Here is a 22,283-nt window from a genome sequence, read left to right on the forward strand (position 1 = left end):
TCATGCGCTTGGATCCCTTAAGGGGCTATTACACTGGACATATTTTCCGTGGATCTTCAGTCAAACCACGATTTCCGCTAGCGTGGTTTTCATTTGTTTGTTGTTATTGCCGTTGATGAAGATGATAAGTAATACCGTCGTCCTTCAGTGAAATCTACCGTAGCTTTGGAAGATTGTGGGCGCGTCAGAAAACCACGGAAATATGAGAACCACGCCAGCGGAAATCATGGTTTGACTGAAGATCCCCGGAAAATTTGCCCAGTGTGATAGCCCCTTTACGCGCGTTCCCCCCCCCCCCCTCCCCAAAGGAAGGAATCGAAAACTGACCTGCACTTTGATCCTTTCCTTATATTTTCCTTCACTCTTTTTTTTCTTTCCCCTTCCTTCTTTCTTTTTGTTTGTTTGCTTGTTTGTTTATTTCCTTCGTTTTTTTCTCCTCTCTCTCTCTCTCTCTCTCTCTCTCTCTCTCTCTCTCTCTCTCTCTCTCTTCCTTTCTTCCTTCCTTTCTTCCTTCCTTCCTTCCTTTCTTTCTTTCTTTCTTTCTTTCTTTCTTCCTTCCCAACTTCCGCCCCTTCCTAGCCTCGAGAAGAGAATCCAAAACTGACCTACACTTTCGATCTCTTACACACGCTCCTCCCTCGCTTCTTAAAGGAATCCAAAACCTTCCCTATCCGTCCGTGTCGCTGCTGTTGTCTGACTAATGAGGGAACGCTTACACGCCTCCTGCACATACACGCCTCCTGCAAGTGGTCGGGTCAGGCTGTGTGGCGTTTATTGCGGGTTTCGGGGTGCTAAACACGACGAAGGACGCGACGTGACTCCTGGGTAATGACAGACATGAGCTCGCGCAGAATACCAAGTGTGTGTGTGTGTGTGTGTGTGTGTGTGTTAAGACTAAAGTACATGTGTTGTGATTTGTTGAGGGAGGTCTGTCAGCTAGGGGACACACACACACACACACACACACACACACACACACACACACACACACACACACACACACACACACACACACACACACACACACACAGCTAGACTCAAACTTTACACAGAATCTATTTTAACCATTTCGCGCGCGCGCGCGCGTGTGTGTGTGTGTGTGTGTGTGTGTGTGTGTGTGTGTGTGTGTGAAAACCAAATAACTGTCTGCAACGAGGCCCATCCCATTCCAGTGTGTTGCAGGGAATTCAGTTGCTTGAGTTGTAAATTGGTGTCATTATGTGCTCAGAGGAAGAGGCAGGAAGGAGAAAGGGAAAGAGGGAGGTCGAAAGGGGGAGGGAGAGAGAGGGAGAATGAGAGGTGAGTAACAAGGGAAGGAGAGTAAAATGAAGTATGATGATGATGATGATGATGATGATGATGATAAGGGGAAGAGGAGGAGGAGGAGGAGGAGGAGGAGGAGGAGTGAGGGGTGTTTAAGACTATTAGAGGGGAGGGGAAGACAGACAAAGGCAGTGCATGGAGTGTAGGGAGGAGAGAAAGAGAGGCGGAAAAACCCTCCCTTTTTTGTGTCTAGATATAAAAGGAAGGAAAGAAGAATGGTGGATGTGCATTCGTAAAAGGTGAGGAGGGTCGAAGGGAGGAAAGGATGGGAAGGAGGAGAAAGCGGAAGAGGAGGAGGAGGAGGAAGAGAAAAAAATGGGTGCATGGAAGATAGGGAGAAAGGAGGAGGGAGGTGAGGAGGGTGAAACAGTAGAATAGGGAATTAGGAAGGAAGGAAGAGAAAGAATGCAAAAATGGAGTGAGCGTGGGAGACAAGGGCTTTGTGTGCGTGTGTGTGTGTGTGTGTGTGTGTGTGTGTGTGTGTGTGTGTGTTGCGTGGCCCCAACTGTTGCATATTACGTTAAAACAACTGCATTACCATGTGGGAGTGTTGCGGTATTTAGTGGAGAGAGAGAGAGAGAGAGAGAGAGAGAGAGAGAGAGAGAGAGAGAGAGAGAGAGAGAGAGAGAGAGAGAGAGAGAGAGAGAGAGAGAGAGAGAGAGAGAGAGAGAGAGACAGAGAGAGAGAGAGAGAGAGAGAGAGAGAGAGAGAGAGAGGGAGATAAAGGAGAGAGAGAGAGAGAGAGAGAGAGAGAGGGAAAGAAAACAACAAAACAAGATTATAATTATACAGTGAAAGACCAACCAACCAGCAAGACACGCAAGACAGTAATAAGACGCAGATAAAAAAGATAAAAAAAACACTAATAATTGGAGTGTTGAGGGTGTAGGATTAGGCGAATATGGGAGGGGCAGGCGCAGTAATGACAAGGGAAAGGGGAGGTGTTATTAGAGGGCAGGGTGTGACTGTGACTGCAGCAGGGAGTGGTGGAAGGACGTCTAGCTATAGGGGGGAAGAGGTATAGAAGGGAGGAGGTTGGAGGGGCAGAAGGAAGGAGGGGAGGGAGATAGAAGAAGGGAGGAGGTTGGAAGTGCAAGTGGAGGGAGGGAAGGAAGGAGGCAGAAGAGAGAGGGAGTTATAGGGTAAGAGGGAGTGGTGGAAGGAAGTCTAGCAATGGGGGGGGAGGGGGGGGGAAGAGGTATAGAAGGGAGGAGGTTGGAGGGGCAGAAGGAAGGAGGGGAGGGAGATAGAAGAAGGGAGGAGGTTGGAAGTGCAAGTGGAGGGAGGGAAGGAAGGAGGCAGAAGAGAGGGAGTTATAGGGTAAGAGGGAGTGGTGGAAGGAAGTCTAGCAATGGGGAGGGGAGGGGGGGGGAAGAGGTAATAGAAGGGAGGAGGTTGGAGGGGCAAAAGGAGGGAGGGAAGGGAGGTGGAAGGATGGAGGAGGTTGGAAGTGCAAGGGGAGGGAGGGAAGGAAGGAGGCAGAAGAGAGGGAGTTATAGGGCAAGAGGGAGTGGTGGAAGGAAGTCTAGTAATAGGGGGGGGGGAAGAGGTATAGAAGGGAGGAGGTTGGAGGGGCAAAAGGAGGGAGGGGAGGGCGGTGGAAAGATGGAGGAGGTTGGAAGTGCAAGGGGAGGGAGGGAAGGAAGGAGGCAGAAGAGAGGGAGTTATAGGGTAAGAGGAGAAGGAAGGGGAGTGGGAACGAGCGACCAAGGGAGGGTGAAAAAAGTCATGGAAAGGAAAGGAAAATGAATGACAAGTCGTAGTATGGATGATCATTCTTCAAATAGCTTTAGTCACGCTGAGAGATATATAAAGAGACAGACAGATAGATAGAAACAGTAACTCAAACCACGAGTGTAAAAGAAGAGCCAAAGGAAAGGGAAAGTAGTTACACGAGATTTGGAGGAACAGGTGAGAAAGAAACGAGACAGGTGGGAATGTAAGAGAGGGAGGGAAGGAGGGATGGAGGGAGAAGTGTTAGGGAAGGGGTGCATGCAGGGAGGAAAGGAAACGAGCGGTAGAAGGGGAGAGGGGAGGAAAATGTAGAAAGGCAATGCAAGGGGTAGAGATTACGTGGGCGAAACGTAAGAAAGAAGAGGGAAAAAAAGGAAGACAAATATTCGAGTAATGGAAGGTGATAAAGAAGGGGAGAGAGAGAGAGAGAGAGAGAGAGAGAGAGAGAGAGAGAGAGAGAGAGAGAGAGAGAGAGAGAGAGAGAGAGAGAGAGAGAGAGAGAGAGAGAGAGAGAGAGAATGACCAGATGCAGCCAATGGAGGAGGAAAATAAATAGAAAAAGAAAAGCTTCATGACAGGCAGGAATTAAGAGGTTATGTAACTATGAAGGAGTAAACAGACATAAAACAAATAGAGAGAACGGAAAAAAAACATCACTAGAAAATAACTCAAGGGAAGATAAGAATAGAAGATAATTAATATGATGGACCATAATTATAATTCTCTCTCTCTCTCTCTCTCTCTCTCTCTCTCTCTCTCTCTCTCTCTTCGTCTTTCCTTCCTTTCTCTCCTTTTCTATTCTTATAAAGCTTATCTCCTCTCTCTCTCTCTCTCTCTCTCTCTCTCTCTCTCTCTCTCTCTCTCTCTCTCTGGGGTGTATAATGAGGGTCGTTGCGTGGAGTGTGTGACGTCACGCCCTTAATGAGTGGCCACCCAGCTCACCGGGGCCGCTCTGACCTTGGCTCGACCACCTCCTTTCCCTCCCCTTCCCCTACTTTCGTGAGGACCACCACTGCAGAGGAATGAATTGAAAGATAGATAGATAGATAGATAGATAGATAGATAATTAGAGATGAATGATGGATAGAAATACCGGTATATAGACATTCCTTCCATCATCATCTTTCCCTCCCCCTTATCTCTTGTAACGTGAAGACCACCACTGCAGAGGAATAGATAGATAGATAGATAGATAGATAGATATAGGTATATAGATAGATAGATAGATAGATAGAGTAAACATAGATCGATAAAGACAGGCTGAGAGGCTGACAGAACTAGATGGATTGACATACAAAGTAACATAATTTTATACGAGTATTTAAGAAAACACACACACAAAAAAAAGAAAGTTAACAGGAACAAATAAAACAAACTGAAATGTCAAACCTCAAGAAACGAAAAAACAAACAAACCTGAATCTCAACTCTCAGGTAAAGTCAAGTAACAGACAACACACGGTCACGTATGTACTTACCTGTGAACACGTTTTATACAAGAAAGAAAAACATACAGAAAAAAATACGTGACTGGTAAAGATCTACAACACTCCCCTACCTGAAAACACGTAATATAAGAATAAGAAAAAGTAATAAAAAAAAACTACCATAGTGAGATAAATTAGTAGGTGGAAGGTTCATATATCACAAGGGAGTGAGTGAGTATATACACGCCAACTACTGCATTATGATGTTGTGGAATGTGAGGGGAAGGGGGGAGGGAAGGAGGTAAAAGAGAGGGAGGGGGAAGTGCAAGAGGTTTGAGGAGAGGGAAGGGAGAAGGGAAGGAGGTAGAAGACAGGGAGTAGAAGAGTACGATGAAGGAGGTGAGGGAAGGAAGGAAGGAGAAGAATAGAGGGAGTTAGAAGGGCAACAGGAGGGGGGATATGAGGAAAGGAGGAAGGGAAATGGGAAAGACAAGAGGAGGGAGGGAGGGAAGTGGGGAAGGAAGGAGACAGAAGAGAGGGGGTAGAGGAGGAAGGAGGTAAGGAAGGAGAAGGGAGGAGGTTGGAAGCACAAGTGGAGGGGAGGGAAGTAGAAGGAGAGGAAGTTGGAGGGCAATAGGAGGGAAGGGAAGGTAGGGGGGAAGGAAAGAGGTAGAAGGGAGGAGGTTAGAGGGGCAAGAGGAGGGAGGGGAGGGAGGTAGAATAAGGGAGGAGGTTGGAGGCGCAAGTGGAAGGAGGGAAGGATGGGCCGGGGAAGAAGGCAGGAGGAGAGAGGGAAGGGGCAAGGAGGGTGGGAAGGGCAAGATGAGGGGGAGGTGTGAGAAGGGGTAAGCAGATTTGGAAGGTCAAGAAGAGGGAGGGAGGGGAGGGCAGCGTGGTCAGATGTGGGCCAAGGCTAAGCAGATATCGACGGGCCAGTCTGGGAAAGAGTTAACAGAGACGTGATTGCTTTTTACACCTGCCCTTCCCACCGTGTCTGCTGTCCTGTCATGTGCTGTGGGTTGGGGTCGTGTTGTTGTCGTTGTGTCGTGTTTCTGTCTGTCCTCATACCGTCGTGGGGGACCTGAAGCTAGTGGGGATGGGTATGACACCATTTGAGGGGGCTAGGTTACTATTTGACGGACTATGTTACTTTTTGAGGGGCTATAAGTAACTATTTAAGGGACTAGGTTAATATTTATCTAGTTGGATATTTTGGTTGGCTATGTGTACTTATAATGTCCCTCTGAGTACTACAAGACGACGCAGATATCAAGATTTGATTTATCGCCTGCTTGTAAATGATAAATTCTACCTTGAATTTGAAGTTTAAAGGAATATGAAGACGCTGGTTCGGGTCACGGCAGAGACAGATAAAAAACAACAACGGTGCCTATCGGTTTAATGTCCTTTCATGCCTCCATTTGCCCAGATTATAGCCTAATGGTTGTGGCAGTGCTGATAGTAGTAGTAGTAGTAGTAGTAGTAGTAGTAGTAGTAGTTGTTGCTAATGAATGAGTTGCTTTGGTCGTGCATCGGCAGGGCTCGTATTCTCAGACGCTTTCGGCTCTCAAAGCAAATATTCCAAAAGGCTACAAAGGCGATTAGTCGGGTTCTCATGAGTGTTTCTTTTTCACATTCATGGTGCAGAAGCCTTGCCAAACCATCACTAGATGGACTTCTTAGTCTGCAACTTGGGCTAGGCAGCCTGAGAATAATCATGGTGCTAATCCTTGGTGCTAGTTCGGTTTTTAGGTTGGCTGATTTCCCCCTGAGCGAGCATGTAATATTGGTGATGAATCAATGATGAAATGGATATTCCTTCCTTCACTTCTTACCTCTCCTCCAGTTCTTACCATTCCTTCTTCCTGCAGGGACGAGGTGGAGTCCCTGGCACGGGAGCTGAGGATGCGCCTGTACCGCACCTCGGTAAAGGAGGACCTCAACGTGGAGCAGGTGTTCAACTTCTTGGTGGAGCGGTACCTGGCCATCATCAGCCACCCCGACGACGTGTACAGCCCCAAGACCGTCGGCGAGAGTGAGTGTGGCCACGGCCTCAGGCCGAGGGACAGCAGGGGGCGGGGAGGGGGGACTTGTTGGTTGAGGCGAAACACGGGAGGGGAGTGAAGGGTAGTTTATCATGGGGCTGCTATTTTTTTTCTTTCTTTTTACGTCTACGCCTATAGCGCCGGTAGGCTTGCTTGAAGGGCCTGGATGGTATTCGGCCCCAGCCCGTCATGGCGCAGGCAAGTGTTTCTAGTGGCGCCATCTTCTCTTGGGGTGCCATTAGCAGCTTTATGGTGATTTATGCAAGCTTAGAGGCTGAAACTTGAGACTGATGTTGGTGCTCTGTTCTGTCAACGGTTGCATGCACTTCCAAGTTTTAGATTTATGATACGACGTGACATAAGGGAATCTGATAATTCTAAGGAAGATTTCTGCCAAAATTCACAAAATAATGCAATTATGGGTAACTTGTAAATTTAGGCAAAACTTTTCAGTTATATTATAAAAGATTGAGGAACGAAGTATTAAAAATACCCTTATGTTATATAGCATTGGTTTCTAGTGGTTGAAATATGTATTGGAAGTTTTGTACGATAGTTATATAACAACACAGGAAAGCGATGATGATTCAGCCACTTTTAAAGAAAATATTTTAAGAAAAAAATGTCTCAGCAGCAGTTGATTTGAAAATATTCCTTTATCGTTTGGCATTTTAGAGTGTCAATATCACACCCATAGCTATTTCCAGTTTTCAGCGGTAGATGATGAAAAAACAGTTTCGAAATTCTTCAAACCTTCCGTACCCTTGGTGAGGGTTCAGTCAGAAAGGTGGCATGGTATGGAGACTTGTTTTATTGGATATAATGTTTATATAACTTAAGTTGGATTAGCTAATAAGCAAGAAATGATAAATCGTGAGACATTTGTGTCGGTACAAAATATCCACTAATATATATGGGAAAAAATAAAAATTAACTAACTAATGGGGAGCATACACCCGGGGGCGCATCACTTCACTCACTCGCCGCTTCCATTCCCAATGGTCCCCTCAAGCAAACTCCCATGCAGCTGCCCTACCCATCTCAAGTCCCTCCCACAGGCTCCCAGCAGGATCGACCAACTTGCCCCAGCCATGAGTTAAGTTATTCTCGTACAGAAACAACCCAATAAGCAAGATCGACATCCAGGAGGCATTCCCCTGCCCATATAGCTGGAGATGGCACTCGCAGACTAAACTGGTAACAGGCCTTGATTCAGTTTCATTATGTAGTTGCAGGTTCGACATGAAGTCATTCCAGTCAGTCATTCCCCATGATCCTTGGAAGCATCGACACGCCTCACCAAATCACTATTCAGTGTTCATGTCTCACAGCATAGGCCTACAGTAAGACAGGGAGCGCAAGCGACTTAAAGATTTAAATCTGTCCACCTGCATAGTTATCAAAAACGGTATCTAGTCGTGCTGCTGAGTGAGTTCATAGCACCATGGGCCAGACCAATCTGTGCAGTGACTTTCTGGCAGGCCCACCATTGTTATGCACTACACTATCAAGGCATGTGAGTTTTGATGACTTCAACATCCTCACCACATGCATGAACAGACTGACTTGTGTCATTCAGCAAGCTTCCAAATAACTGGACCTTGTTTTTGGCCCAGGAGACCTTCAGTCTCAAAGGCTTCACCTCCTCATGCAGCACCTTGAGAGCCAACACCAGGACCTCCAGCGATTCCCTGAGAAGTACTACGTCATCAGCAAAAACAAGACCATTGACATTGAAGTTGCCAACAGATGCTTTGCAATGACTTTTATCAACAACTTTGCCTAATACCCAGTCCATACAAGTGTGAAAAGTTATGGGGTTAGGACACACCCCTGCCTCACTCCAGAATTAACAGGGAAGAAGTTGTAGGTGCCTCCCCTACACTTCACAGCACTCACAGTCCTAAAGGGAAGACCAGTCATCAGGTCAAGAATCCTTGCAGGAATCCCATGTAGAGCATCTCTTTCTCCTCAAGTTGACACACCTCAGAGGGAGCATATACTGCAATAAGAGATATGAAACCTGAGGTGTGCTTCAACCTCACCAGCATCATATGCTTATCAACCAGAGTAATCCCAGTGACAGAGGACTGCAGTCAACTAGAAATGGTTATAGCTATTCATCAGAAATGGGCACATTGCTCTGATATGATCTGTAACAGGTATAACCTTCACTACTGAGCTCTCCATTGCTAGGTCTCCTCATCTCAGAGAGAGTCTCACCACGTCCACTCTCAACCTCCTGCATTCAGCTGACAGATGGAGAGCCCGCCAGAGGTCAACCCCGGGCCTGGCTTGACAAGCTCATGTCTTGTCTACATCACCTTGGGAGTCCCCAATAAAAAGGGATGTGTTAGATTGGTGAGGAAGGAGTGCTCTCCAGACACGTTAAAATACTGTATGCCGTATACACACTTGTAGTCTTGAGAAATTTGCTCTCTCACCCCACCACCTACCATGGAGCCATACAAGGGGAGGCTGGTCATTGGGCTTGTAAGTCCAACAGCCCCAGGGGTAGCAGGAGAGTATGCGCAGCCACCACCTGACACAGTGGTGGCCACTTTGCTCATGGTCATGTGGACTAGGTGATTGATCTCTCCTAGGCAGGAGAGGCTGCCCATCTTGACCAGAATAAGGGACCAAACAGGTGTGTTGTTAGCTGTAGCACATGACTGCAACACCTCTCACCCTCCAGGACTCTTGTCTTCCAGGTGTGGAGGGAAGCCCCACACTGCAAACATGAAGGAGGACTAAGGTTAAGGGTGTGTCAACCCATCTGCAGAGTTTGGCACATCTAATGGAGAGAAGGATTATTCAGGAAGAGGGAAAGAAAAATACAGCTTGGGGTGGTTAAGGGTGCTGTGATAGGTGTGCCCCTACCTTATAAATAAATAAGTAAAACTAAAATGATATCTTGAGAATTATGGAATTATGGCTTCCTTCTTCTCTTACTAGCATAATATCAATAGGCTAACCAATCAGCCAAATTAGCCTTTTTAATAATTGTTCTAAGACATGTATTGTTTAAACTGATATAAAATTAACAAATATGAAAAAGTAACTGTCTGAATCATCATGAATTTATATATAAAAAAAAGGCTGGGTATATGTACTCCACTTCCAGCACAAGAGCCAAGTATTTGTGTTTTACAGCTATATCTTCACTATACATCACTGCTCCACCATTGTAATGCACAATCCGCTACTTGCCATATTCATTAAGTGAGAGCTTACGATACAGCCGGAGAATTGTCTGAATCATCACTGCCCTCCCCAATAGATTGCCACATTAATCCAAAGTTATGCAGTGATAACTTTTTTATGAACCAAAAGACAGTCCTTAGTGTGGCCTTGTTAATACTCTAAACAATTGTTCTAGTGGTGATTTTAATATGAGCAGCTCTCAGGAAATTTTATGAACAAGCTTCTTTGAAGAGTAGAGAAAGAACCAATTAGTTTCAGTTGTTATCTTTTGTGAGGAACATGTTTCTTTAAAAAAAAAAAAAAAAAAAAAAAAAAATCAACTACTAATCATATTTTCTTTTTCCAGACATCTTCGGTAACCCTGCCAAGCTGAAGAAGGGAGACACAATCACCCTCAATGGGAAGAAAAAGTCTAGTAAGAAGCAGCTAATAAAAAATGCTTGTAAAGTAATATAGAGTGTTAGACATTAAAAATGAGTTACACAATTTGTATATTGGTAAGGCTTTTGACAGCTAGGATGACTCTCAGGGTCCCATATTGAATCTATTTAAGGGCACACTAATGAGGGTGTTGCAGGTCCTTTCATGCCTGCCCCAAGCTGCCTTGTCCTGCTGGCCTCCTAAGGCTGGCCACATGCTAGGCTCATGGGTAGTTTATTGTTTTTCTAATGGCTACTGAGACACTTCTGGCTTCTCTGGTTAATTGTTGTACACTGAAGGCACTGATAGCTCTTCCGATGTGTTGTGATGTGGGGCCATCGCATTGAGGAATGGTTGGGAGAATGTCTGGCATCTTTGGTGAATATTCGCAAGGGTGGAATGAAGAGAGAGCTCTGCCACTGCCTTTGTTCCTGCCAATCTGAATCTGGAGATCCCAAATGGCCAAACAGATCCAGGATACAAAACAACAAAAGTGGCACTCTATGAATGTACATCATGGAGGATATTGACTAAGTATTCGAACATCACAAATTTTGGATTCTGGCACAAGAGGCGAGGGAACCACAAACAGTTACTTAACCTACTTACGGATACATGAAACCAAATACAACTCTGATAAGTACAATCTTGATAAAGCCATCATTGACCAGTTGACTGGGCATACTTCATACAAAATATCACAAGCATATCTGGAAGATAGACATCACAGTGCAAAAGGCTCTCTCACTTGCATACCCTTATAAATTATCAAAAACTTAAGCATGTCAGAAAATGAAGAAGACACTAATATCTGAAATACATATAACTAACATTAATGCCGCACCCAAAGCGGAGTGTCAAGACCGCAAAACATCATAAACTGGAAACAGCAGAGGTAGTGAGTCTGTACATGGCCTTAAGGGACACTAGTGATGTTATGAAGTAGCCTTTCCTATCATCTTATCATAGTTTATTGCATATACGTACAGTAGACATTTTTCAATATGAATTTATGTATTTACATTGATAGAATGTATGGTAGATCCCATGGTATATTAATTGTTGCATAGGTAGACTTAAGGATACAGGATGACATCATAGTGGAGGGAAAAGCCAGAATGGGGAATTACAATTGTTACACAAACATTTGCTCAAGATAAATGAGCACTTTCTTGGGTCCATCAAGTGAAGTCAATGCATTCAGTTTAATTAAGCTGCATATTAAAGAAAATGTACTTCCAAGTCAGTGCATGCTGCTCTTTTTATGTAAATTGGTTCTGTATACTTGAAAACTTCAGTATATTGATAATGTTTACTAAACATTTGATTGAAGACTTGAAACTTGCTAACATCTTTGTTTCAAAGCTTTATCATATAACCTTTTGTTGGTAAACATAACGTCTGAAAGCTGAGATGAATATTTACAGATCTGTTATGTAGACCACACTCTTTTGTGGACACTGATGGCTGCTTACATCACTATAAACTGTCAACTTTCCATTGTGCATATATTAATGGTTACACCTAGATACAATCAGCTCATTTAGAATGACTTGCACATTCTGAAATTTTTAAGAATTTTGATATCCTAAACAAATGAAAACTCCTGTCCACATTGACTCTACTCAGGAAATTGCCAGCATCCAGTTTCTTGAAGGAGACAATTAAAGCAGTTTCAGGAGTTGGAGAACTGTCATTCTGTTGTTTCCCCATTCTTTGCACTGCAGACATTTAATCTACACTCAGTTATGGTAATTCCAAAGTTGTTGGTACTTACACTGAATTCTTTTAGAATTGTCAAGGAGAGGATAGAGCAGCTTGCAGAGTGAATAATATAATATGCAGCTCCCCACACTGACTCACCATCAAAGGCAATGCTTGTTGGCTGAGCAGCAAACATGAGAATCATTCAAACAGATTGAGGAGTTACAGTTTAGACTAATCTTTCAAGGTTTACTATAAAGTAATGAGTGAGACGTGTCAAGTCATGCCACTTATTGACTTATGGAAAACTCCTGTTGGCCTGTGATTCAATGTCTTGCTAGTTAGCCTTACTTTTTCAGTGTTGTGGAAGGCGTAGCTTTTCTGAACTACTAAGAAACAATCACTTTTGTAATGAAAAGTATCTTCTGTGGTTTGCCTCAGTCCTTCAGAATCGACTTCTCATTCCCTTGATTTCAAAGCCTTCTCCAACATGCATCTTAGTGCTCGGTTATGAGCTAACAGTTACAGGTATGCCCCTGATTCACCACTGTATGACCTGGCACCTTCTTTCTTTAGTTCAGACAAATTACAAGATGGAGCTTGAAATTTCTGTGACTGCCAAACTAGCTTACTGGGCGTAGCACTCGTCCACTTGCTTTGATTGCATTCATAGCACAGCCTGGTAAAGGTGCCTTAATTTTGTGAGATTTTTAACTTATTTCTCACATTTAATACCTGTGGCAGCAGTGCTCACAGCAAGATAGAGAACAAAAAGACTTGCAAGTGGCTAGCCAGCTCTGCATAAACATAAATGGCTTTAAAAAGATCAGATATTTGGGGCAACGGCTCTTGACGAACTATTACTATGTGACCTCAGCATATCCGGCAGAATGGTTAATCAGGCAAGGCTTTGGAAGCAAGGGAGACGGTTGATTGGTGGTGTACCTGTGCTTTGTAAATAAGTCAAAACAGTTAGTCACTAACTTGTAAGCAACTTGAGCTTAAGGTTTTACTAATGTCTTTGTAACTGTATATGATATTAATTGTCTTTAACATGTATACATTTGTTGAAGTTCTGTTACAATGCTTGTGCCTTTTTCATGCTGTGGCATATTTTTCAATAATCTGTGCAGATAGTGTAGCTTAGCGTGTGTGAAAAAATATGGATTGAGAAATGCTCTGAGCATGATTAGAGATACTGTGTTTGGCACATTGCAGTTATGACAAGCCATCAAACCTTAAACACACCACTCACAAACATGCCCGGTATGGGTCACAACAATGTCAGATTTTGACTCAAGGTGCAAGTGAACAAAAGGAAAAGGTAGGAAATTTTTCATAAGCTTTTCTCATGATCTTGCCATGTAGATGAAAGTATGTTGTATACCAGAATTATATCTTACCATTTATAGAGGTTTGTAGGTACTGTAGGGTCCTTACAAAGCATTTATAATCATTAAACTTGTCAAGATATTGGAATGTAATGGTAAAAGGTTGTACACAATCTGTCTGATAATCCTTTGGTATTTAGATCTTTCTTGATTCTGTGTGGACTGGAGGTGGTTGTCACTGCATCAGTTACTTAAAAATCAAAGATAAAGAAGTATAAAATTCTTAGATTTTGTAATTGTCACAAATTGCAGCAACTCCCAGTGATTGTTGATTTTCTTTATAGAAAGAAAAATGTGAATCATTTGTGTCTGTGATGTTTGTTGAGTGTTGAGGTCCTGGTCAACCATTTAATTTCCTGTGTGATGAGTTTGTTAATATTAGACTAGTGTACATGTGTAGCACTCTGAATGACTGGCACTCATGCCTATAGAGATAAGCATCTTATGTATTGGATGACAACGTAGGGGACCAACAGTGAGCAGTGAACTGTGAACATTAAGATCAAATGAGTTTTAATGAGCCTTCTTGACTAATATGCAAAAAGAAGTGTAAGGTAAAGGTATAGTTTGGTGCATACGCTATAGCTGTGCGTGGCGGCGGAGCTCGTCTCTTTCCTGCTGGCCCTTTGAGCCTGTGGTGGGAGAGAACCCGTTAACCTGACACCAGGCCAGTGTGACATCCAGAGTGCACAGTTTACCTTCCCCAAGTTTGGCCAATTTAGAAATTTATGTAGATATTTTCATAGAAATACAACATTGAAAATTGTGCTGGATTTCCCAGTGCATTAAAGTAGAATACATGCATGGGAATAATCAGAATATTCATAATATATGAAGGACTTATGAACTCATTTTTCTGAATGAAGGGTTACATGTGATCAGTCATCATCAGCCTTCACCTTGAAACCTGTAACTCGTTCAGAAAAAAAATATATATTACAGCTTCATTTATTCATGCTTTAGTTGCCATTATGGAGAATGGTTTAGACAATGGTGCTACAGAGTAATAATCCATGCTTGGCAAAGGTGTTTATTGAGTGTTCTGAGAAATCTGGTCATGTACTATGCCACTTCAGTTTACAAATCATAACCAATACTTGACTCTGGAGGGCAGCGGCCAGGCGCCTCTGTGCTGTAGTGACAGACTCATTATTACCAAGGGGAAAGATTTGTCAGGTGCTCAGCAGCTTCTTGGTGGATGATGTAACTTTACTGTTGTATTGATTGTGCTGCATGACATGAATATTTATTCATTTATATGTTATTACAATAGACTATAGCTGAAGTTTACCTGAATAACACTTAAGGCAATAGCAATTTCTTCCCATGTTTTTCCCCTGAGGCAGGAGGCCCCAACACAGGCCAGTAATGACCAGCATGAGCAGCTTTCCTGCTGGCTGCTGCATGATGAACATTGTAACCCTTAGTAAACATTTTGGTATGCCACGGGGATGTGTCTGCCGCAGTATTTGGAACAGGTAGAAAATTTATACAATATGATAACCATGCTTCTCATGGCTATGAGCAGTAATAGGCACACAGCATCTACAAATGTCTTTCAGCTACTAATTTTTGGATTTGTTCAAATATCCCCAACAGACTAGACTGATGCCAGAAGCTTATAGTGATGGTGTTAGTTGTTCCCAAATAAGGGTGAAGGAATGTCTGTCCTCAGCAATGATGGATGTGACTATGCCCCATCATGGTGTTAAGGAGGTTGTATGGTGATGCCATCCTCTGGCTAAGTGTAGTCCTCAATGGTGTCCTTCTTTTTATCTATAGTTTTGATACCTTGTTCCCTCTGGAAACTTCCTCTAATGGGGCAGTTGTGGACTCATGAAAAGTATCTTATGGAGAAATATCATTTTTCAGATTTCTTGTACAATAATCATTTACCACATTGAACCCAACAGAATGTCCAAATAGAAGTGCTAATTCACCTGAGGGTAGCTTAGGAATGCCCAGGCCAATGTAATGCTGCATAGTACAGGTGATGAAGGCTTCCTAATGTTGCCTCAGTAATGCCCTGCATGGGCAGGACACAGAGGCTCTGAGGCCTATACAGGTAAGCATCTGTGTAATTTTCTGTTCAGTAGATTGCTAGATACAAGCATTTAAGTTATATCAAGGTACTACCTATGTAATACATACTCTGCACAATCATGTCCTGTAAAGTCTGGGTGAAAAAACCATGTACCTAATGCTCCATGAAGGCAGTGTGTTGCTCAGCCTCTGAGAGGAAATTAACGAGATGATTGAGAAATATTCTAGTGCTTTTCCTCCTCCATTAGGGGCCATCAAAATGTTTGCATACAAAGCAACTGACAATGAGTTAATGAAAATGATAGCAAGATATATGTCACAGTTTGCTGCTGTTCTATATGAATATAATGTACATGCATTCATCTCATCTTTAACACCCCTCCCCCAACACACACTTATAAATATGGAGATAGGGGCCACACAAGTGTAGTTCAGGCACTGTGTACCACAACTAGATAAATACAGCTAGATAAACACACACAAAAACAAACATGTATGTAGTGTAGTGGTTAGCACACTTGGCTCACAACCGAGAGAGAGGTCTCAGGTTCAATTCCCTGGTGGAGTAGAGAGAGATGAGCAGTCTCTTTTAATTCCTGTCCACCGTCTATCCAGTAGTGAATGCATACCAGGTAACAATCGGGGCTGTATCCTGCTTCCTGGGTGTATGTAGCCATGAGGTGAGGTTCCTGCCATACTCAAAGATCCATCATTTAGGCTCCAAGCACTTTAGGGAAGGGTACTGGCTGACAGTGACATGTGAAGTGCATGATGAATGCACATAATATTTTATTAGTGAATGGTAAGTGAGGGTGTAGTTCACTATCATCTACACACACCTTTGCTGTTGCTTATTATGTAAACATTGTGATGGGCAGCCTTGCCCTACAGGCCTTAAAGTGATGCTCCAACTGCCCCCTCCTGCAGGCCCTGGGCCTAGCAGGGGGCAGTGCTGGCTGTCCCCTTTGCCTTTGCTCTTGGCAGTCCCATACAGTGATGCAATGTGTGATATGTTCAGTGGCAGAGCAGGTTTGCAATACCCCTTGAAACACATATCTATGTAGCTCATTTCTGACTATGTAACTTGTATATATTGTATTTTGTGTATATTATTCATCCCTACCACTAAATATCTACATAAATGTTTCAATAAAATGTGTTTAAAATGATTAAAGAATTATATTTTTTCACTGTGAAGAAGAACTGCATCGTTTTCTGGAGTGATGACACCTTTGCAACTGACCACAGACTTATTGCAAAACCGAGGATATGTATCAGGTCCAAGAAGATCTCAAGATGCATCCCTCCAGGGTTTCATCTTGAGAGACTGAGGGACCAGCCATGTGTTCAGGGGTATGCAGTGACAGTCTCAAGTTGGTTTGAAGTGCTTGTTACTCTGGAGGACTCTGAAGTGTTGTGGGATGCCTTTTAATGTGAAACTCTCTACGCTGTCAAAGAGTGCATTGCAGAGTGCCCAAGGTCTAGGAGTGGCATTGCCTCAAGGAAGATGCTGGAGATTATGGAGGAGAGTCATGCTGTCAGGCTGGCTGGGCTCTTGGAGCAATACAGGAGTCGGTCACAAAGGACTAGAACCCTTCTGAGACGGGATAAGAAGAGGTATGTCAGAGGTCTCGCTGAGGATGTTGAGGGTTGGCTAAATTAAGATGACCTTAGACCTGCTTTCTGAGCTCAGAAAATGCTTCGCTCCATACCCACATCTCATACAAGTACCATCTGAATGGCTGATGGGCAGATATATTATCAGATGTGGATAGGTAAGGGCTTGTTGGGCTGAATACTTTGGGCGATTGTGGGTTCACAGCAGAGCCCTCAAGCAAACAGCTCCTGGTTGGGTTGTAGATGGCAGCTGCTGATCCACCAAATAGATGAAACTCCACCTTCTCCTGTAAAGATGAGAGAGGCTATGAGGAAGGTGAAGGGTGGAAAGGCAGCTGGGATCTGCAACATCAGTGCAGAGATGTTGAAAGCTGGGGGTGTACTCATGATCAATGGTTGTATGCAGTGCAGTCTGCCATGTGGCAGTCTGGTGCCATTCCTCTTCACTGGAAAAGGGGGTTAGTTGTCCCTGTCTGGAAAGGGAACAACAATACTGCAATGATTATCTGACTGCTCAGTGTGCAAAGTGCTTGCTCATCTCATCATCATTTAATCTCATCTGCTAAAGTTTCAGAGACCTGAGAAATTTAAGTTCACTCCCAGCAAGTCAACAGTTGACCAAATCCTAGCACTTAGCGTCCTTGTGGAACGCCGATGCGAGTTTAAATAGGGGCTACTCGCATCTTATGTTGATCTCAAGAGGGCTTTAGACTCGGTGCATTGTGAGACATTGTGGGACATTCTGCAGATCTGCTTTTACTCTTGGACTGAGAGTGTTATGAAGTATGGGGGAGGCGTTTCCGACTTCTTACCCGTTAATTCAGGAGTGAGGCAGGGGTGTGTCCTTGCTCCATCACTTTTCAACATTTGTATGGATTGGGTAATACGAAAAGTTGTTGATCAAAGTTGTTTCCGGAGCATATGTTGGCAACATTAAGGCAGGAGACCCTTTTTCTGGTGATGATGTAATACTTCTCAGGGAATCGCTGGAGGTCCAGTTGTTGGCTCTCAAGGTGCTGCATGAGGAAGCGGCCGGAGCTTCTGGGACTAAAGGTCTCCTGGGCCAAAATCAAGGCCCAGCCGTTTGGAGGCTTGTTGGATGATACAGTTCGGTCTGTTCATGCATGTGGAGAGGAGGTCGAGGTTACCAAAAGTTTCACTTACTTTGGTAGCGTAGTGCATTACAATAATGGGTCTTACCAGTAAGTTACTGAACGGAATGGCCTGCCCATGGAATTGTGGACTCGCTCAACAAGAGTATATGGCGTTGTCGATATCTATGAAGGCGAACAAAGTTTCGAATCTTAAATCACTTGTACTCCCTGTCTTACTGTATGGATAATCGACATATAGACACTGAATAGTGACTCAGAGAGGCGTGTCGATGCTTTTGGTACCAAGTGCTTTCGTGGGATTATGGCGGTATCGCTGGAATGACTGTGCTGAAGCAGTGACTGCGTGATGACTCGGAATCAAGGTCTCTTTATACCAACTTAGTCCGTGAACGCCAAATTCGACTATGTGGGCACGTGACACGCCTCCCAGATGTCGATCCTGCTCACAGGGTTGTTTCTGTATGAGAGAATCCTGAGTGAAGGAGACCAAGAGGACGCCAATGGTTGGGGCAAGTCAATTGATCCTACTGGAGAGATTTGGGATGGATAGCACAGCCGCGTGGGAGCTTGCTTGGGGGACCGTCGGGAGTGGAGGCAGCGATCGAGTGAAGCGATGCGCCCCGGATGTATGCTCCCCGTTAGTGGTTAGAAGAAAATGTCAAGGTTAGAGAGAATGAGTGCTCCTGATTATTCTAATTTTTTCAACTTAAAGAGAAAGACCAGCTGAAGACAACGTCCTTAACCGAGCTGTGGAGGTTTGAGTGTTTCTCTGTACGGATACCAAGAAATCCGCCCTCTCTCTCTCTCTCTCTCTCTCTCTCTCTCTCTCTCTCTCTCTGTGTGTGTGTGTGTGTGTGTGTGTGTGTTATGATTATTTTATGTTCTTGGTCGATGCAAAACGTGGAGTGATAGTTATGCGTACACTCAAATTACAGTGGCATTAAATCCACAGTTGGAAATATAAGTGATAGGTGCAGGGATTTGGATATGCACTCTTTGGTGAATGGCGCGCCGTGATCCCCTGTCGCCCCGCCCCGGCCATCTATGATCTGCTTGTATTCTTAATTAATGCGAGAGTCGGGCACACACACGCGAAGCCCTTGTGACTAAGCTGTTCAGGCCACTCCGATAATTGACAATGCTGGGAATCTCCGCGTAAGCTGATTAAGAGCTGGGAGACTAAATGCATAAATTATTTTGAAGAGTAACTTAATTTTTTTCTGGGATGTTCTTTTTGCTCTCCCTCTAGCGTGATGGGTGTAGCAAGCAACCTGTCTTGTGAGTGACTCGTGTTCTTTTTATGTTCGAACAGAGGCGTTTATCTATCTATCTATCTATCTATCTATATCTGTTTATATTGTTCGACAGACAGTGATTTGGTACTAGACTCATTGACTGATAACGATAGTGTGTGTGTGTGTGTGTGCGTGTGTCTCTCTCTCTCTCTCTCTCTCTCTCTCTCTCTCTCTCTCTCTCTCTCTCTCTCTCTCTCTCTCTCTCTCTCTTTCCCGGGGGGGCACAAAAAGGAGTATTGATATCCCGTTTTTATCCCTAATGCCATTTCGTTGGAGTTCTCTTTTGCAGATGAGCGTTTTTAGGCCTTGTTTATTGATGAAATGCACGCACTAATTATAATTTTTCCCTCTGGCTTGATTAATTTCTTGATGGCGGAAAAAAGCGGGAGCGGAGGCAAAAAACTGTGTTCCAAGTTATAATTTTAATGAACGTCAGTAATTGCTCGAGACTCCGAATCCCGATATTTACAAAACGGCAGTTGCTGGGGGCTCTGTTTTATATCGTATTATCATGCCTCTAATGCGGGGAAAAACGTCGACAGGGTGAACTAATGATTTATTCCCTTGTTAGCAGCGTGGTCGGCGGCTCTCTGGGTGCGCTTGTGTGTTCGTTATAATTACAAGCTTCGCCATTAACAGCCCAACGGGAGAGGGGAGGAGGGGGGAAGGAGGGAGTCAGTGAGGGAAGGATGGATGAAGGAAGGGAAGGAGGGAGTTAAGGAGGGAAGAAAGGAAGGAAGGCAGGAAGGGAAGGAAGGAGTCATGTAGGCAAGGAGGAAGAAAGGGAAAGAGGGATTCGTGGAGGGAAGGAAGGAAGCAGGAGGGAAGGGAAGAAGGGATTCGTGGAGGGAAGGAAGGAAGCAGGAGGGAAGGGAAAAAGGGATTCGTGGAGGGAAGGAAGGAAGCAGGAGGGAAGGGAAGAAGGGATTCGTGGAGGGAAGGCTGGAAGGAGGACGTAAGGGAAGGGTGGAGGGAGGAAAGAAAAAGGAGAGCAGGGATGGAAGCAAGAAAGGAAGGGAAATGAGAACAGGAAGTGAGTGGCTTGTAGAGGGAGGAGGAGAGGGAGGTAGAACAGGTCGAGAGAGAAAAAGAGAGGTTTTAGGATTTATAGACAAAGATCGATAAAGAGTATTCAAGAACAGGTAGAGAGAGGCAGGGGTGAAGAGAAGGGCGGAGTGACAGGTAGAGGAAGAGAGAACAGGCAGAACAGGTCGAGAAGAAAGATTAAAAAAAAAAAGATATGATGGCTAATAGAGGAAGAGAGGAAGGGAAGGACTAAGTGATATGTAGAGAATTAGAGGAAATGTATAATAAGTCGAGAGAGAAGACGAAGATTGGAAAAAAATACAGAATGACTTTTAAAGGGAGAGAGGAAGGGAAGGACTGAATAACAAGAAGAGAAATAAAGGAAAAGGATAGAATAACAGGTCGAGAGAGAGAGAGAGAGAGAGAGAGAGAGAGAGAGAGAGAGAGAGAGAGAGAGAGAGAGAGAGAGATTGTAGAAAAAAAAGTACACATTGGCTAGTAGATATAGAGAGGGAGAGGAAGGTGGAAGTATAGAGAGAATAGCTTAGTAAAAGGGCACGTAATTTTTCGGGGCATCGGCTCAGCCCCGCCCTTGCCCAGCCCCGTCGTCTGCTTCTTTCTTGACCATCATTATTATCCCGTCCCGCCTCGCTTATCAATTCAACTCTTTAATATCAAATGGCTGACCAAAAGCAGACAGAATCACCACAGACTTGCCAATCCCCTCACCAGCCTTTCACCATTCGTCTCCATGGCAGATAAAGTACTCTAAAAATGGGCTATGGCGCCTCAGGAAGAAATCATTTGTTGCTATGTTTTCCTTCTGGGTTGAGGAATCCTTCATCATCTCTCGGCTGCTTCTCTTCACGTCCCGGCGGATAATGTACTCAAGGGAGGCTGTTGTGGCCCTCGAAACACATAACACTAGACTATCTTGTCCTACCGAGTGAAGAAAAGAGGGAAAGAAAAGGAAGGAAATGTCCCTCACGAAGCCAGACCAAGAGGGATGGCGGCCGTATCATAAACTTCCACTCCAAGTACTCACCCTCGCAGCAGAGACGGGCGTTGCGTTCATGTCGTGGCGGCGCCGGAATTTTTGTGTACGAGGAGTCTGGGTGGCTCCCAGGACTATACTCATAATGCGTCCTGGATGTGCGACAGTCATTCCAGAATACAATAGTCAGGTCAGCCTTAGGAACGTCGACTTATTCTTTCAACTCTCAAAGAAAAAAACCCAACAACCCAATAATTTATTTTTAGCAATTTCTATCATGGCATATCATTATACGTGTGGGTGCGACAGTTTTTGGTCAGAAACAGAGAAATATAATGTCCTGAGTACGATAACCCGGTAGTGCTGTCTTATCAGTGAGCAAGTCGTCACCGCAGTCTGCGGCAGTTCAAACACTATAACACCGTGGCCCGAGGACTACACGTTCAGCCGGCGCTTTTTTGATGCTGAGCAAGTTTCACGCCAACCATAAACAGCTTAACATAGCCCCTGCTGCCATACGTAGCCAAATAAAGGACTGCAGGGGAAACTTCTAAGGAAAGACATAGAAGGGGTAGGCGAGGGCATCATGAACACCCTAGGCCTCCAAACTGCCTGTTTGTACAGCCTTTTGGCGCTCGTAAACTTTGGCTGCACAATATTTCCAGATTTTTGTAAGGCTTTAGGTGTGGAAGTGTATACTTTAGCCGTCTGTGTATAAGCTTTATTGATGGAGGAGGCTCGTGAGGAATAGACGATGACGGAGGGAAAGAACAGAGATAATGTAAATACGTAACGAGCGGGAGGGAGAATGTGGGGGAAGGAGGGAGGGAGGGCTGGTCGACCAAAGCAGCGAGAGTAGGTAGTTGGGCGGTGGGAAGTTCTCAGGGGATAACCGGTCATTTCTCCAACAAACTCTTAAGAGTTTAGTCCCGCAGAGGAGTCGGTT

At 44.3% G+C, this 22,283-nt stretch overlaps 1 protein-coding gene across 1 annotated transcript in view; it reads left to right on the forward strand.

The window, feature by feature from the left end:
* LOC127001761 (ras-related protein Rab-23-like) overlaps positions 1–13,747 on the forward strand; it is an 89,788-nt gene extending 76,041 nt beyond the window's left edge. Inside the window, exons 6-7 of the mRNA XM_050866911.1 lie at positions 6,355–6,518; positions 10,079–13,747. Coding sequence (XP_050722868.1) covers positions 6,355–6,518; positions 10,079–10,188 — 274 coding nt within the window. The 3' untranslated portion in view covers positions 10,189–13,747. The remainder of the gene's footprint in view (positions 1–6,354; positions 6,519–10,078) is intronic.
* Positions 13,748–22,283: the final 8,536 nt, after the last annotated feature.

Source organism: Eriocheir sinensis, chromosome 21 (assembly GCF_024679095.1).
Source record: "Eriocheir sinensis breed Jianghai 21 chromosome 21, ASM2467909v1, whole genome shotgun sequence".
In the NCBI taxonomy this organism is placed as follows: Eukaryota; Metazoa; Arthropoda; class Malacostraca; order Decapoda; family Varunidae; genus Eriocheir; species Eriocheir sinensis.